Source organism: Drosophila obscura, unplaced genomic scaffold, assembly GCF_018151105.1.
Source record: "Drosophila obscura isolate BZ-5 IFL unplaced genomic scaffold, ASM1815110v1 contig_73, whole genome shotgun sequence".
NCBI lineage: Eukaryota > Metazoa > Arthropoda > Insecta > Diptera > Drosophilidae > Drosophila > Drosophila obscura.
The window spans coordinates 493657-509103 of NW_024542865.1; the positions used below are offsets into that span (position 1 = coordinate 493657).

Sequence of the window (15447 nt, forward strand, 5' to 3'; positions counted from 1 at the left end):
TCTAAATGTTTACCGTCGCATGAACACACGCATACCAATATGCACACGCATACAGGCACACCACCACACGCATGACATCTTGGCGCTGCTGCAGAGGCAAATGGCAGCGAATTTATTTGCATACCCTTCCAAAGGAGACAATTAGTTGGACGTGGCGGCGCATTAGAAGCAGAGAAGATACTTTGAGAATACATAAATCAAAGCATAGATATTGCTTAAATATATGGAGAATAAAAATGCAGGGAAACCTGCGTACTTTACAGAATATCTACCATATCATACCATACTCATTGCTATCCCACTGACACTGTTTTATGAAGAAACTCGCCTTTGGAAGGGTATTTGAGGGTTTTTGGGTCGTCAACTGACGAGGACAGCAACAGCATGAAGAAGCCAAGGAGATGTCCTCGTTCCTTGTCGTCCTGGGCGCGCACAATATTTATTAAGCTTTTATTCAAGCCATCAAGCATTAGGGATAACGACGTCCCGTCGACGGCAACAGCGACGTTGGCTGAGGCTGAAGCTGAACTGAAGCTGCGCAGCGGTAGCTTCTGGGAAAAACCTTTGCTGCTTTCTGCCCTTGAATGATTCTGGCCTTATCCCAGTGTTTCTCCCTTGTCCACATTCTCATTCCACAAGGGCGGCGTCAAAGGCTTATAGGGAAAATGGCCAGGGGAACGGTGAGGAATGGTGAGACAAAGGGTGGGGGTTGGGGCAGATCGGGACAGCGAGAGAGAGAATTATATGCGCCCAAATTCATGAAAAAGTAGGCTACCCATTTGGGTCCAAGGACTAATTGGCCATTAAGTATACGCTATGTTTTCGACTCAAAAGCTGTGACTAAATTCCAGATTAGAAAGGTGCTGGAAATGTGAGCTTCCATCTGCCGGATATATTTACAGTTAAAAGATGAGATTCTGGTATACGTTTAGAGTACAGTAAGTGAGAGATTAGATATAAATTTATGGAATGTAAATATGAATAGCCAGAGGTTATGAGTACCATAAAAAAATACCTAGAGCGTGCTTTAATTGGTCAATTCTCATATACATATGTACATACACGTACATACATATATGTATGTATAAGAGTACCTTTATTTTGGAGTCTTTATTTTGATGAATACTAGAACTAAAAACCAATTCAAAGGCACTCGTCGTGAGCCATCTCATCCGCTCCTATCCCCAAAATTAAAATCAGCTTAGAGGGCAAAAAAAGAATGAAGCGATAGCGATTGTGATGAAATGGGGAGGCATTTCAAAATCAGTCTGACAGGGGAAGAAGCGTAGGTAGGAGAGCTCGATGTTGAAAACGTGGATACCCCACAGCCCACAGCAGATGGCTGGCGGCCTTTTCCTCCTGCCTTCATTGATTCATACAGCCATATACATATTATACATATATATGTATGTATATATATATGTGTGTGTGTGTGTGTGTGTACATCTCTATGGACTGGCTGGGATTAGTCTGCGGTACCTCCCTCACTTTGGCGACACTTCAGCGGGAAAATCAATAAGGTAAAGAATGGGAACCAACGAAAAAAATTTGTTTTGATGAACACTTCTTGGGCACAAATTAACGGACATTTTTCAAAAATGTATTTAACGAAAAAAAAGCCCAAAAATAAAAAGGAAAGCTGGGGAAAAGCTTGATCAATTTTTATGAGGGGACATTCGTTTTATCCGTATGTCAGTTTACCATCGAGTCGATTCGCACAGCATAAAAAGAACTCGTATTAGGTAAATTAAGATAAACAAAATAGGATATAAAGAAGAGTACAGGCCGGGATCAGGACTGGGGCCCGGACAGGGACACGGATGGAGCCAAAGAGCCGACATTTACGACAACCATTTGATTTACTCCAAAGAGGCTCGTGCCTGAGGCAGCACTTTCAAAGCCAAATTGTAAATGGGCAATGGGCCCATAAAAAAGTAAGAAACCGGAGCACATAGAATGAGAGACCGAAACGAAATGAAAACTGAAACGGAATCAAACAAATAAATGGATATGGAAACGAGAAATCACCCGATTGGGTTAAAGGTTGTCCCCTCCTTCATCATTTAATGAATCCCATCATCAAAGTATTTATCATTAAATGAGTTTAAGTCAAGTAAATTTGAAATAGATGAAAAAAATTCATTTCAGTTTATTTGATGTGAAGGAGAGCGGAAGAACAGAAGATTCTGAACGTTAGGAATTATTATTTTTGGGCTCCTCCGCCCTACTTACATTTATTGACATTGGCCTTTACTTTGGACATTTAATAGTTTGGTTTTGGTAAAAGCTAATTAATGCAGCTGTCGCAGAATTAGCTTTTATTTTTCGGTTGTCTTCTATAAGCATATTAAATAGGGATTTCTAGTAGTAACTGCTCTTCTATGTAATCTGCTCAACATTGGCTCAGCCGGAAGTGCAGAACATTGAGAGGGCCAACTAGGCCACGATGGTGCACTGGATAGGAGCGAGAATATAGTAACTTTCGGCTGACAAGTCAAGGAGGAGCAGACAATCCGATGCTTCAGAAAGAGAGTGAGAGATAATGTATGCGACTGGGATGTACTCAGCATTTAATCATGGATTAGACGGAAAGTTTTCCCTGTACAACCCCCTTATAATGAGTTCTGAGACCAAGAACTCTCGAGGCTTTACAATGACTTTGACAGGAGTGGATGAACGCCAGGGACAGGGAAGGATAAAACAACTTTGGCTCTGCAAGTTTTTGGGTTCTAAAAGTTTTTCGTTTATCTCTTTCTTGTCCCAATGCCAATGCCAGTGCCATCAGCCAATCCCAATGCCGTGTGCAGTTTTGCTTGTTGCCCTTAATTATGCCGTTGTTTGCCTTAAATTGGAAAACTGCAGACACTCCAAATAGTCCAACAGAGCAGCTTCCAGATCCTTTGTTCGAGGGGCGACCTCGTTGAGTCTGCCTTCTTTTGTTTTTTCTCGCTAACTATTTTCCATCAGCTTCAATTATTTTCTGCCAATTGGATTAAAAGGAAAATGGAAATTTAATTGAATTTTCGGCCATTGTATTGATTCGTTTCAGATCCCACTCAGTATTAAGCATATGCATGGCATACATCCTATTTATTTATTTATTATAGGACATCAGAGTCTCCGAATCATTTGCAGCGTAACCACGTGCAGAGAATTCCGCAAAATCATTGCGCAATCGTTTATTAGCAGGCAGAGCAGAGGCCAAAGTGAAGTCAGCGGGAGGGAGAGCATCTCATCAAGTCAAGTTACCACTTCCGCACTTGACGGAGGTTTAGCCTCACTGAAATCGAATTACCCCTTAGATGCTTGTATGGGTGGCTTTCACATCAAGTTGGAATCATGATATTTTCTATGAAAGAAAATACTTCGCTTAAAAGTTTTCAGTATTAAGTCTGCATCGAAGCTTTAAAGTACACTCTCAAAGTTAAACTTTCTTGATAGTGCACCGTTAAATGAGCCATCAAGGTTCACAATTTTAATGCTCTTATCTCATCCATTCGGAAAAATATGCTGGTTACTGAACAGTGCGAGAATGGCCATCCAGTAATAATGAATTGCATTGTTGCCGTGGATTCATACGGCATTTATTTATTATTTATTTAATTTATTATTTATGCATTGTTTGTTTATTTGCTAAATTTTTTATTGCCCAATTATATCGAGTCCTTTGCTCGACCAATAACCAATGTGATAAATGCCTTGCCAATGGAGACTATTCTACGAAGTCATCAAGACATCAGTCGCAATAATTAACCAGACATGTGAAGCAAGAACCGGTTCAGCCAAAATCAGTTGACATCGAACTGTGCTGGAGAGGCTCCAGTCAAAGCCAGGGAGGTGGATAAATCAGAGTCAAAACGATAAATGACCAACCATTCATGCAGGAATCACATTGTTGTCTTGATTGATATAAATGGCACACACGAACACAGCATGCGTCTAAATACAAGTATATATGTACATGGAAAAGAATAATGTCTGGATATAAGCAATATAAACGGGCCATGAATTTGTTTCGGTAGCTGTAAATCCAAATTCAATGACGGTCTCGACAGGAAAGGAACGGATAGGAACGCATAGGAAGCTATACAATGCTTTCATATATCACCGCCCATTCTCAGCATAGCCGATTTAATGAGTACAGTGTACACATCTTAATTCTGGTTTAATTCTGGTTAGTTTTCCCAAAAACATATGCTATTAATTGATGACCAGTCGTTCCCTGAACTTGCTCTAAAATCGGTGCAATTCCTTAGAGTTGTATTCGCACCACCCGCTTGAGTCCAACAGTCGATTCATAAATATTTGTCAATGTAATTATTTTTTCGCTCGTTCGTCCGTTGAAAATCCGCTTAATAATTCAAATAAATTTAAATTAAAATACGCTCTGGCAGACCGACAGAATTTTCTGCCATATTTATAAACATAGGCAAACTTTGGGGGTTGAAAACGGCAGGGACCATCCGGGGATGATGGGAATTGGGGGTCTGGTTTGTTTTGCTGGTGGTCTGGTCTGTCTGGTGGTGTTTTGAGTCTGATTGACCGTATCACAGTATCTCCGAGTATCCCCGCTCGTCCATTGGGGGTTTCGCATTGAATGTTACAATCCCCATCACAGGCACAGGCACAGAGATAGACACAGGCACAGTCCTACTCCTAGTCCCATTGCTGGTTGCTGTTCTTTTATAATTAAAAAATTTTGAAGTCGATTGCGTTTACAATCCGATGGCGTCGCTGGGGCGCTTCTCTCGTATTTCACTGGTAAATCAAATTTGAATGTTTGAGTGGTCCTCAAATTGACTGCCTACCTTCCCCACCTGTCTGTCCCTCATGCACCCCACGAACCGTATCGAACACACGAAACACAAAAATGTCGAAGGGCCTCCCTCATTGAGAATTGGCATTGGAATCTGTATTTTTTGGGCTTTGTCCGTATTTTTAATGTTATTTAAATACTTAATAAATCCGTTCTTTAAGTTCGGTTTCAAGTGGCCCCAAAGTGGCGAGAAAGGTGGGAGGAAGGGCGCTTCGAAGGGGAAATGGTCCCTAAATAGTCCGATGGAATTTGAACGATAGCAAAAACCTTACGGGCCTAACAACTAACATAAGTAGAAACTACGGTTTGGTTAGTGGTAAACCCAAAGATCGCGTAAAGCATCTGCTTAGTAAAATTGTTTCATCAGTGGTTATTCCCCGTATTGGATTTATAATTCAGCTATTAATAATTCATCTATTCAATGAGGTGCCCGTATCCAGAGTGGAAGCGGTCGATTCCTGCTCAAATTCAGCTGTTCAACTGTTCTCTCTCTAGCTCTCTTCCACTTTGTTTGCTTTCTCTCTGTCTCCATCTGTCAGCTCACAGGACGAGTATTACAAAATATTACGTTTGGAATGTTTGCCCAGAGGTTACAGCAGCAGCTCTCCCCTAACCCCTATTTTTCCGTCTCTTCCTGCTCCTGTGAGCAAAAGCTCTCACACAGAGAAAGAGAATAACAGAGAAAGGAAAGGAAGAGCACGCAGCTCCACGGAACATTGTTGGAGCTTGTCAATTTTCATTTTCATCGCGGGAACAACCAAAGAGAAATTTAAATAAGGAGCTTTTTCCATGCCACTTTTTATACCCGTACTCGAAGAGCTAAGGGGTATATTGTATTTGTGGTGGAAGTGGATGTGTGCAGCGCAGAGAAGGAAACGGAACCATTTCCGGCCCCATAAAGTGTATATATTCTTGATCAGCATCAATATCGGACTCGAGATAGCCAAGTATGCTGTGGGTTGGAATGTGTGTGTCGGAGGGAACTTTGGATTTTTGGCTAACTACAATCTCCCTACGCTTTGATAAAGTGGGTGTTGGGTAGATGCAGACCGATGTGCAGATCATAGATCATAAATCGTAGCAAATCGCCTTCGGAGGCTATTAATAGACGCTCAGTATTGGCATTTTTGGCATTGGACAAAGTCACACTCGCCCTTACACAAAAGACATACACACACTTATACTTACACACACGTGTGCACACTGTAGACTACTAAATTACACACTCACATATATGTACATGCATATTTTGTGCGTGTGGGTGGGCGTCAAGCCAATTGCCAGCCAGCTCCCTGGCGCCAGTGAAGTCAGTGAATTTTCCTAGAGACGGTAACGTGGGGTTACACGATTCGGTTTGCTTGGATGGACTGACGGACTAACGGCCGAACAGACATACGGACATGCCGAAACGAATTCGAAGGAACTGCTATACTTGGAAGAACAATTTAATGGGCGAGAGACAAACAGCTGCGAGAGAAAAGTCGGGACGAATTATTTCCCGATTTTCACGCTCTCATCTCTAGATCGAAATTCTCTCTCATTATTATGGTGTCATCTTGCCCACACAGTCACGAACAGAACAAAAAAAAAAGAAAGGAAATCTTTAAGGGCCAAAAGGAAAGAACGAAACAAAAATCGTTTCCCTTTTGTGATTTTGATGTGCCTAATGCTTAATAACAATTTCATTTACATTTTCGGCACATTTCACTACTGTTGACGCGCCAGCTCAATAACCATAATCCAACCCAATAGGTATTTTTACAAGCCTCCTTGGTGGAGGGGAAACTCTCGCTATTGTTTTGCAACCTAGAAAGGGTTTTTTTAAACACATTTTACACATTTTTGGTTTTCATTTTGAATTCAATTGAGTTAATTGAGCCATTTTTATAGAGTTTAGGGGTGTTTTTTGTATGTTTTTCCTGTCCCACAGGACAGTCGCTTTGGCTCGTAATTTCTATCTGAAACGTAGCTAAATAAACGAAATAATGAGCAAGGACTAATAAAAACGTGAAAGGGAAATGAAAACAAATAAAGAGACAGGTTAACTCTGGCACCTTGGGACTTTCATTAACAATTCTTTTGTATTTTTTGGTTTATGAAATTTTATGGTTTATGACGATGTGTTCAGTACAAAGGTCTAACAGACACCTTTGTACTGAACATCATTCGGGGGAAATAGCATTTATCTAGAATCTTTATTAAGTTCATCTCATAAGATACTGTACAAAGCCGTTCGAAAAAACTAAACTTGGACTTCTGAAAGATTCTGTAATATTAACAAAACAAAAAAAAACTGTTTCCTAATTTAGTTTAAATTTAAAAAGCTCATTGTAGTCTTCAAAGATTAAGAGATCAGAATCTAGAAGGGCTTCTTTTCAATGGTAAGGATTAGTTCCCAAACGATTTCGACCATGCCATATGTGACAAAGTTCAGCTTGTACCAGCCATCGGGCACGTACTGGGGAAATCCATCGGTACTAACCTGGCACTTTTCGTATTTGAATGTCTGCGCCTCGATCACCTTAAGTTTTTCGGTGAACTGGGGGAAATTCGAGCAGTTGGCGGCACTTTCCATGATCATATCCTTGTAGAAGCTGTTCATGGCCTCATAGATTCCCTGGCGTGGCAGCGAATACGGCTGCAGCTTATAGTTGGCGCCCCCATCCGTGCTTCGAAAGCAAAGAACTTCCACCTCCAGGTCTTGGGGCACCGGCACTGAAATAGCCAACGATCCACTCAAGCCAAAGTCGCTACGCCCCATGCGTTCGATGCGCGTGTCGAGCTTGACGATGTTCTCGTTGTTGCTTCGACAGCTGGTTTCATGAAGCGTGTAGGTCCACGACTTCTACAATACTGATTTTGTGATCAACAGTTTTGCGATTAGTTCCCTGGAACTTACCGCCTTGGTGTTCAGCGACGCCGCCAGCGAAATGCTGACAGTCAATAGAGTGAAGCCTGTGCAGTACATGGCTATGACTGTGGCTATGGTTGTACCTCTGATAAATTTTCCTAAACTGTGTTCGTACTGAATTCCAGTTCCAGTCCAATTTATACTTTTTAAACTTCTCGCAGATCATGCGATGGCTGTGTCGTGTTCATGGCTTGTCCGCGGCCAGCCGAATGATGTTTACAAGCAATGATACTGTGACAATTAATTTAATATAGTTTATTTAATTTGAATTTGAATTCGCAAGTAACTGATTAGTGTGGTCGCGATCAGAGGGTTTTAAGCTATCCAATGGCTGTAATAGTGCCTTCCCTTTAGATTTTTGTATTTACTCCAAAGCTACGCATATGAAATATTAAATTAGTATTCATTTTAATTTAACAAAGATGCTGATAAGATAAACAATCGGTTTTCAATTTTATGTTGTGCCGGCTCATGGATTGCACTATACGATGGACAAGTTTAACATCTCTCAAAAATTATGAATTCTTATTTAATCATTCGATTTGTTTCAACTTCCGTTTGACAATAGTTGAATCTCTAATACACCTATGGCGACCAGGCGACCAGGCGACCACAATTAAAAATCATCTATTTTCCGATTGGATTTGACACCATTGCCAATGCAATTAAGCTTGTGCCCTTTTTTTAAATAGTTTTTATTTAAACCAACCTTAACGCCTTTACCGAATTAAAATTAATCAATTATACAACTGCTTCTTGTCTTCTCTCGCTGCAGATTTGTAAGAGCAGCCTAGTTCAAGATGCGTCGATCCTCATTCACGCCTGTCTTCAACCTCAGCACCCAGGAGCCGCTAATTGTCGTCGAGGAGTCGCATGCACCCGAAGATGGCGACGATTTGGATGGCGCCGCTGGCGGCTGCGATCCGGGCGCCACCACCAGGCGGACGAATAGCGACGACTCTGATCCGGACTCGCCGGTGAATCCGTATCTGCTATGCCCCTTCCCTGACATGCAGCAGCGCCGCAAGCATTCGCTGCCATCGTTGCAGATAACCGAAGGGATCACGGCCAGCCAGGTGCGTCGGCTGTCAGAGGTGGGCGGCGAGACCGGTGGCCTTAGTCCCAAGGAGGTGGAATTTTTGGCAACGCTCTCGCAGAAGGCAAATCCCGCGGCCGGAGGGCGGCGTCACTCGGTGGTCACAATCTCGGCCGTGCCCCCGACGCTCTTTGGACGCAATCGTCGCGAATCCATTTCCGGTGCTTCGATCAGGTAATTTTACCATTTGGTCAGCTAAATTGGAAGGCCAGGACCCATTAGCGAGCGTAATTCAGGGATCAAGCGCAGCAGGGGACGACCCAGCCGGCAATGGACACGAGACCACAGCTTCCGCAATTTTTTGTGCTACCTCTCTATCTATCCCCCTCGTCTCTTTCTCTTCTGCTCTGGCTTTGGGGTTTTTGGCTCCATGTTCCTGGCCTAATTGAATTCTGCTGCCGGCTGTTTTGAAGCTCTTGTGCTGTGACAGCAAAATGCTGGTACACTACCCTAATGGGGCTGCTATCTGCATGCATGGAAGGGGATGCTCAGTAAGGGTAGAAGCCAGTGGTAAGAAAGGTGGAGTTGCTGCAGGCATATTGACAATATCATAAAGTGGGCCTGACCAGTGCCAAATGAAATTACAATCCAAATTATGATCCAGCAGTCGATTTGGAAATGAATTCACCGAAATGTCAGTAAAATTCCATTTGGTTGTAGTTGGTACTTCCGCTGTTTAAGATAACTCACAATTCGACTTCTAACCTTGCGACTTGACTTTGTACGAATTCTGCCTGCCCGTGGTGGGCATTTAAATTGCAGCCCTCTGCGCCACTTGACCGGAAAATTTTTCCGTGTCACGTGTCCATTAAACGCTCAACGCACTTTACGAACCCCTGTACAGATGGCCATAGAAACAAAGTGCACGACGAAAGCGAAAAAGTGGGAAAAGCGGGTGGGTATAATTTTGTAATTTATGCTAAAGTGATAACCGCAGACCCACCAGCCACCAGCCAACAGCCTCTAACTCTAAGTCTCTCTCTCCATACACTGAGAAAAACAGCGCCATTTCTTATTTCTCATTTCTAATGTAAACACTAAATAACTTTAAATAACATAAATTTATGTGGACGGACAATTTGCCATTTTTTCATTATATTTATTACATATTTGTCTTGCTTTGCAGTGGCAGTCGCCGGGGAAGCGTCATCGCCGGGCCCCCTTTGACTGATCACCGCGGCAGCGTACACAACTTGCAGCTGGATATAATGGACGGGATTGTTCAGCAGCGGAAGACGCGCAGCGGTAGTGGAGTATGGACTGCGCCGGTACTCCAGGAGGCTGACAGCAATGTTCCCGTGCAGACATAAGCGGCCAACGGACAGCGGACGCGGACACGGAAACAGACACGGACACGGACGCAGATACCAGGGCGATATGGAGAGTGGTAGGGTGGGATGGTTGGATGGTCGGACACTGAGCAATATAAACACACAAGGACAAACAAACAAACACACGAATGAACATTCTGGAACTCTGCTACTCGAACTGGACCTTCATTAACATTTCTGGTATTCCTTCTCTCTCTCTCTCTCCATCCCACACAAGCTGTATTTCTGTGCGGTCTTCTTCTTTCTCTGGGAAATTGGTTTTCGTGGCTGGCGCATCATGCGAGCAAACAAACCGCGAAAACCGGTCAAACCCAAAAAGAAAAACTGGTGAAAAAAGTTCCAAAATGAAAAACTGCAGTTAAATAGAAAAAAGAGTGTACTAGACAGAGAGAAAACGAGAGAAAGAGAGAGAGAAAGAGAGAGCAGGTTTAAATGGACAGAAATCGTAAAAACACAAAACGAAAACAAAAATGAGAAAAAAGCCCCATTGCCGCAATTTCGGTTAACACCTGTACAATGTGCCACGTCTAGGTATCCTCCGCCACTCCTGAATTATAGCAGACTTAGCTTAAAAACTGTCCAAAATAAAGGAACTATGGAAACGTCAGCCCCTAACCGAAACTACTCTAAAACTGAAATAAAAACACATTCCATTTGAGTGTTAAAAACGAAATAAAGAGCAGCAATTTGAAGCCATTCGATACAAAAGCGATTTATGGACTGACATGAACTATCTATCAAGGTGAGTTTCGGTGCGAGCAATTAACTGCAATAAGTGAAAAAAACGTAGACATGTTTGTTGTTGCTCCAATTTTATTTTTGTTTGAAATTAAGTATGTGTAATTTTTAAATGCTTTCCATTATTAATAGCAGTTCGTTCGTTTTTGTTTTTCTTCTAAGGGACTGTCGGTAATCCGATGGTGTATGTCTATTTTTTTAATTATCTAATTTTATTTTATTTTTTCATGCATTGTCAATGTTCTGTGTACACCTTTTATGAACCCGTTGCTGGAACGTTGCACATAAAAAATGCAACCTTGTCCCAAGGACATGCACGACTGGGTGGTGGGTTGGCTACGAAATCGGGCCAAGGACGACAGCGGCAACAAGCGAGCAAGCACCATGACTGCTTAACTGCTTGGCTATAAGCATCCACTGGCCACATTCCTTTAAACTTTTTTCTTTTCCGGCTGCCACGTGGCGGATGAGTAATTTCCTGCAAAAACAGCTGCATCAATGACAATGCCAATGACAACGCCGAGGCCAAAGTTTCGAACTCTAGCGTGTTTTTAATGTCTAGTCCACGTCCACTGACTGATTTCACGTTCAGCCTCCCCCAGCTTCAACTCCTGGATCAATTTGCTGTTCAGTAAAGCTAATTTAATGGGGTCGGCTGCTTTTAATTGAAACGTTTGCATGACGCAACAAGCGGCTTTGTCAGCCTAAAGCAAACTATCAGAAATCAAAGTGCAATATAAATAGCGCACAGTTTTGCTCATTGCCGTTGGCCAGGCTGGAAATGCCTCTTTGATATGGCCTAAAAACATTTAAACCTCTGTTAAGCGAACACACTCAGAGAAGCAATTAGGGAAAACAATTAGCTGTCCCGAGCCTTCTTGGACATCACAATGCTGTTTCTCATCAGCATGTCATATGTATATTTAGTCATACTAATAGTCCATGTCATAAATAATTCCTCACCAACTCCATGTAATTATGTGGCTTAATAATGTATAAATTTGAGTTATATATATATAACATATTTTTTAAAATAATTACGCTGAAAAATATTTCATTTATCCATTTACACACAGATTCGCGCAGCAATTCATATAAGCTAAAAATAATGGACTAAAATAACAAATATTTAACCAATAACTTATGATATAAAATTAAATTAAATCAATATATTGTATATTCAGGAATTGATAAATTAGTAAAAAAACGTAGTGAGAAACCTAAACCAGAAAGACAAACATTTATTTACTTAGAATTTAGCAACAACTATTCATTTATTTGATGTTGTGTAAATTTGTGAACCATCGCCTGGATAAAACCACCAATTACGAATATGAAAATGAAAAGTACTAAGCCAAGCCCACAGACTATATACAATCTACGGAATTGACCCCAATTCAATTCAATCAAAACGTGGAAATCCTCAGGTGTTTTTTGATCTTTTATAATTTTTCCACCTCAAATATTCTTCGTTTGATTCAATCAACAAGAGCAATCAAAATTCAAGAGAGTTGACAAATGTACCATGTACCTACAAACATGAAAACCACAAACATAACTTTAAAAAATCCGTTAAGTAAAACTATAAAATATATAGTAAAAATTTCTAGTCTAAGATGAATATATGTATGTATGCACGGTTAAGCAGCAATTACTCTGGAAATGTTAATATTATTGAACTTGGCTCGCTGCTTGCCCGGCCCAGCAACGCAGCCAGTCTTTAGTTCGAGTCACGATTCCTAGCCTTAGTCCCCCTCCTCCTCTCGTTCCTCTAATTTCCATCCAGCTTAAAACACACTCCAAAATACCATGAAAAGAGCAGAAACGAAAACGTTGTGAAGCGCTTCTGTGGACCAGATCCATCGGAAATATGATATATATGGTCACTTTTGCGTTTTCTCGTATCTTCAAAATTGTGGATGCCATAGATTTTCGTCCTTTATGGGGGCGTAACTCTTGTAGTACGGGTATAGTAAGTAACAACTTATAAAGCTTCTGGAACCTTTCTGCTTAATTTCGATTCGGATAGAAAATATATTAAAAAAAAACGAAATGCAACCTAGAAAAGAATTTAGCCCTAAGCGCAAGTTGAACAGAATGATGCCACAGTGGCTAAGGCGGAGGCGTTTTATTTTACACAATTCTTGGTGTTGTTATTTCTTACATAGCATGTCTTAGCGGAGATAAATTCGTATGGAACGTACCTCTTATCGTTATAAGCTCTAGACTGTACATAGAAATTTGCTTCTCTAAAGAGAGGAAATAGAATTTCGGTTTTCGTTCATAAACAAGTAAGGAAAATGTTGGCAATATCTTCCGAACAGTAAAACCCCATAAAAAAAGAAGCGAAGAATATATTCCCAAAATCATTTACGTCTCTTTAACCTATTTGACTTGATGAAAAAATGTCGCTGGACGACGAAGAAAAAGAAATATATATATCTAAATATATGGAATAAAAAGAATACTAGACAATTTTTTTTATTATTAAACGTAGTCAATGATAATCAACAATCAAGAAAGAAGGAAGGTTGATTAAAAGAAACCGAAAAAGTGAGGCGGAAGAATAAAATACAAAAATGATGAAGACGATATATTTATTGAATGAACTATACGTTTACATACATATTGACAAATCGATTATATAGTAAATTATTGTCACAACGCAAGAGCAATCAATGTTTAAATTAATTAAATGTTACAAAGAGTTTTAAATATGAAATATACAAAAAAATATATACGCAATATATATATACATATATACATATATATGTACATGAATACGCATATATGTATACATAAACATATGCATAAATCGAAGATTAAACTCAAATGATAATTTGTCGGTAACAAAAATTATAACATACTAAAAAATTCCCCGTAGCTCTCTGATGTGGAAAATGAATTGGTGTCAGCCATAGGGATTCGCTTTTGAATAATTCTCATCACATTACATTAAATGGATGACAGAAGAGTGAAGAACAAAGTCAACTCAACTTACTATGAAAGTACATTATCCTTCCAGAAACTGTACTCTAAATCGGATTTGATTTCCTTTTAATTCAGACATAGATAAGTTGTATTACATTCCAGCTGTGTTTCAGCCATGCAACTGTTTTACATCAGCGGACAGTTTGGTTTTAAAAATGGATTTGAATCATTTTAACTTTAGCTAAAAATAGCTTGAAGATAAAATCTCTTTAGTTTTTTTGGTTCTGCCGCAGACATATTCAATCTCAAGGTTACATCATATTGTCCAGTAAAGGCTCATCAGTTGAATACCAGGTATATGTACATAATTTTGTACCAGAATACACAGGTCGAACATCAATTAAACATCATTTCGACTCCATTAGACGCTTATTCACTTCTGCGGTAAACGTCCATAAATATGTGCATGCATACATATGTATGTATGTACATCTCATGTGAATCAGGCTTTGCGATCCTAACGGTTGGCACTCTTTAAAGAATTTTTGTTTTTCGTTAAATGAAAAAAGAGTCAGTTTTGTCTTAGTAATAATTCACATCTTTGTGTATCTGTCTATCTTAATTGTGTACCAAATATTATGACTAATAAAAGAAGAAAAATCGCAAAGAGCAAGTGAACAAGAGAAGCAGCTATGAACAGAGAATGGTATACCCAACAAAACTAAACTTAATTATTATAAAGATTACTTATAGTAGACGTAAGCGAGCGCCAATTGAGGCATCATCTGCATACACAATTAAATAAAGAAAACGATTTCCTTAAATTAACAGTCGTCTAACATTAATTCGAAGCTTAAAACCTCACAAACTTTATATAACATAAAGCTTTGCATGTTATCGTTTGAAACCGGTTTAAGCTTTCAAGTGAAAGCTTGCTCATGAATCAAAAGTTTGAATACAACAAAATCAGCTTTATCGCTTGTTTCAAACGCTACTCACAAACTTTTGAAAATAATTAAGCTTTTGCTGAAGCTTTTACATCCGAGCTTACAGCTTAAATAGAGCACGACAAGTTTGAGAACTACTGAGGTTGGAAGAAGGGGAATATTAGGCTCTGGCTCTGAATAGCAATTCTTTCTACCAACCACAATAATCGGATGGAGTGGGAAGCTCACTAGAGGCAATTCAATATAAAGTAACTATTCTTTTAATATCCACATAGTAAAGGAAATAGTAAATGAATCCCTTCCAGATCTCGGATAGAGCTCATTCATCATCAGCTTCATCGGCCAATTGATGTCAAGGTGGAGAGCTTAGGCTTGTCCCAGTAGCCGGTCTGCAGTTCGATCTCCAGCGCCGGGATAGGGTTATGGAAAAAAAAGCTTTATATTTGAGCCAGAAAACACAGTGCAGATAGTAGTGTAGTTATGGGTCTAACATTAGCCCCGCCATAAGCACCATGTGTGCAGTGAGATATATATTCCAGCATTCCATAAAAATCGGATGCGAAACCCAAACCCCTTCGGATGTTGGCGCGGACGACACCCCTGGGCGAGCGTGTTGCAATACGTGTTGTGTGCAGCATAGCATGTTGCATGATGTGCTTTTGTCTCGGACAATTGTT

The 15447-nt window shown here is 40.4% G+C and overlaps 2 protein-coding genes across 2 annotated transcripts in view; one reads left to right on the plus strand and one right to left on the minus strand.

The window, feature by feature from the left end:
* LOC111065160 overlaps positions 1 to 14636 on the plus strand; it is a 36031-nt gene extending 21395 nt beyond the window's left edge. Inside the window, exons 2-4 of the mRNA XM_022353168.2 lie at positions 8503 to 8997; positions 9950 to 10896; positions 11969 to 14636. Coding sequence (XP_022208860.2) covers positions 8528 to 8997; positions 9950 to 10133 — 654 coding nt within the window. The 5' untranslated portion in view covers positions 8503 to 8527 and the 3' untranslated portion in view covers positions 10134 to 10896; positions 11969 to 14636. The remainder of the gene's footprint in view (positions 1 to 8502; positions 8998 to 9949; positions 10897 to 11968) is intronic.
* Positions 6976 to 7820, minus strand: LOC111065162. Its single transcript, XM_022353169.2, has 2 exons — positions 7716 to 7820; positions 6976 to 7661 (listed from the first exon to the last, which is right to left on the minus strand). Exons 1-2 carry the CDS (start codon positions 7782 to 7784, stop codon positions 7176 to 7178), a joined length of 555 nt encoding a protein of 184 aa, XP_022208861.1. The 5' UTR covers positions 7785 to 7820; the 3' UTR covers positions 6976 to 7175.
* Positions 14637 to 15447: the final 811 nt, after the last annotated feature.

Coding starts and splice junctions, on each gene's coding strand:
- LOC111065162 (XM_022353169.2), bottom strand. CDS start 7,784: ATGTACTGCACAGGCTTCACTCTATTGACTGTCAGCATTTCGCTGGCG. Junction 7,662..7,715: donor CGTCGCTGAACACCAAGGCG/GTAAGTTCCAGG, acceptor TCAGTATTGTAG/AAGTCGTGGACCTACACGCT.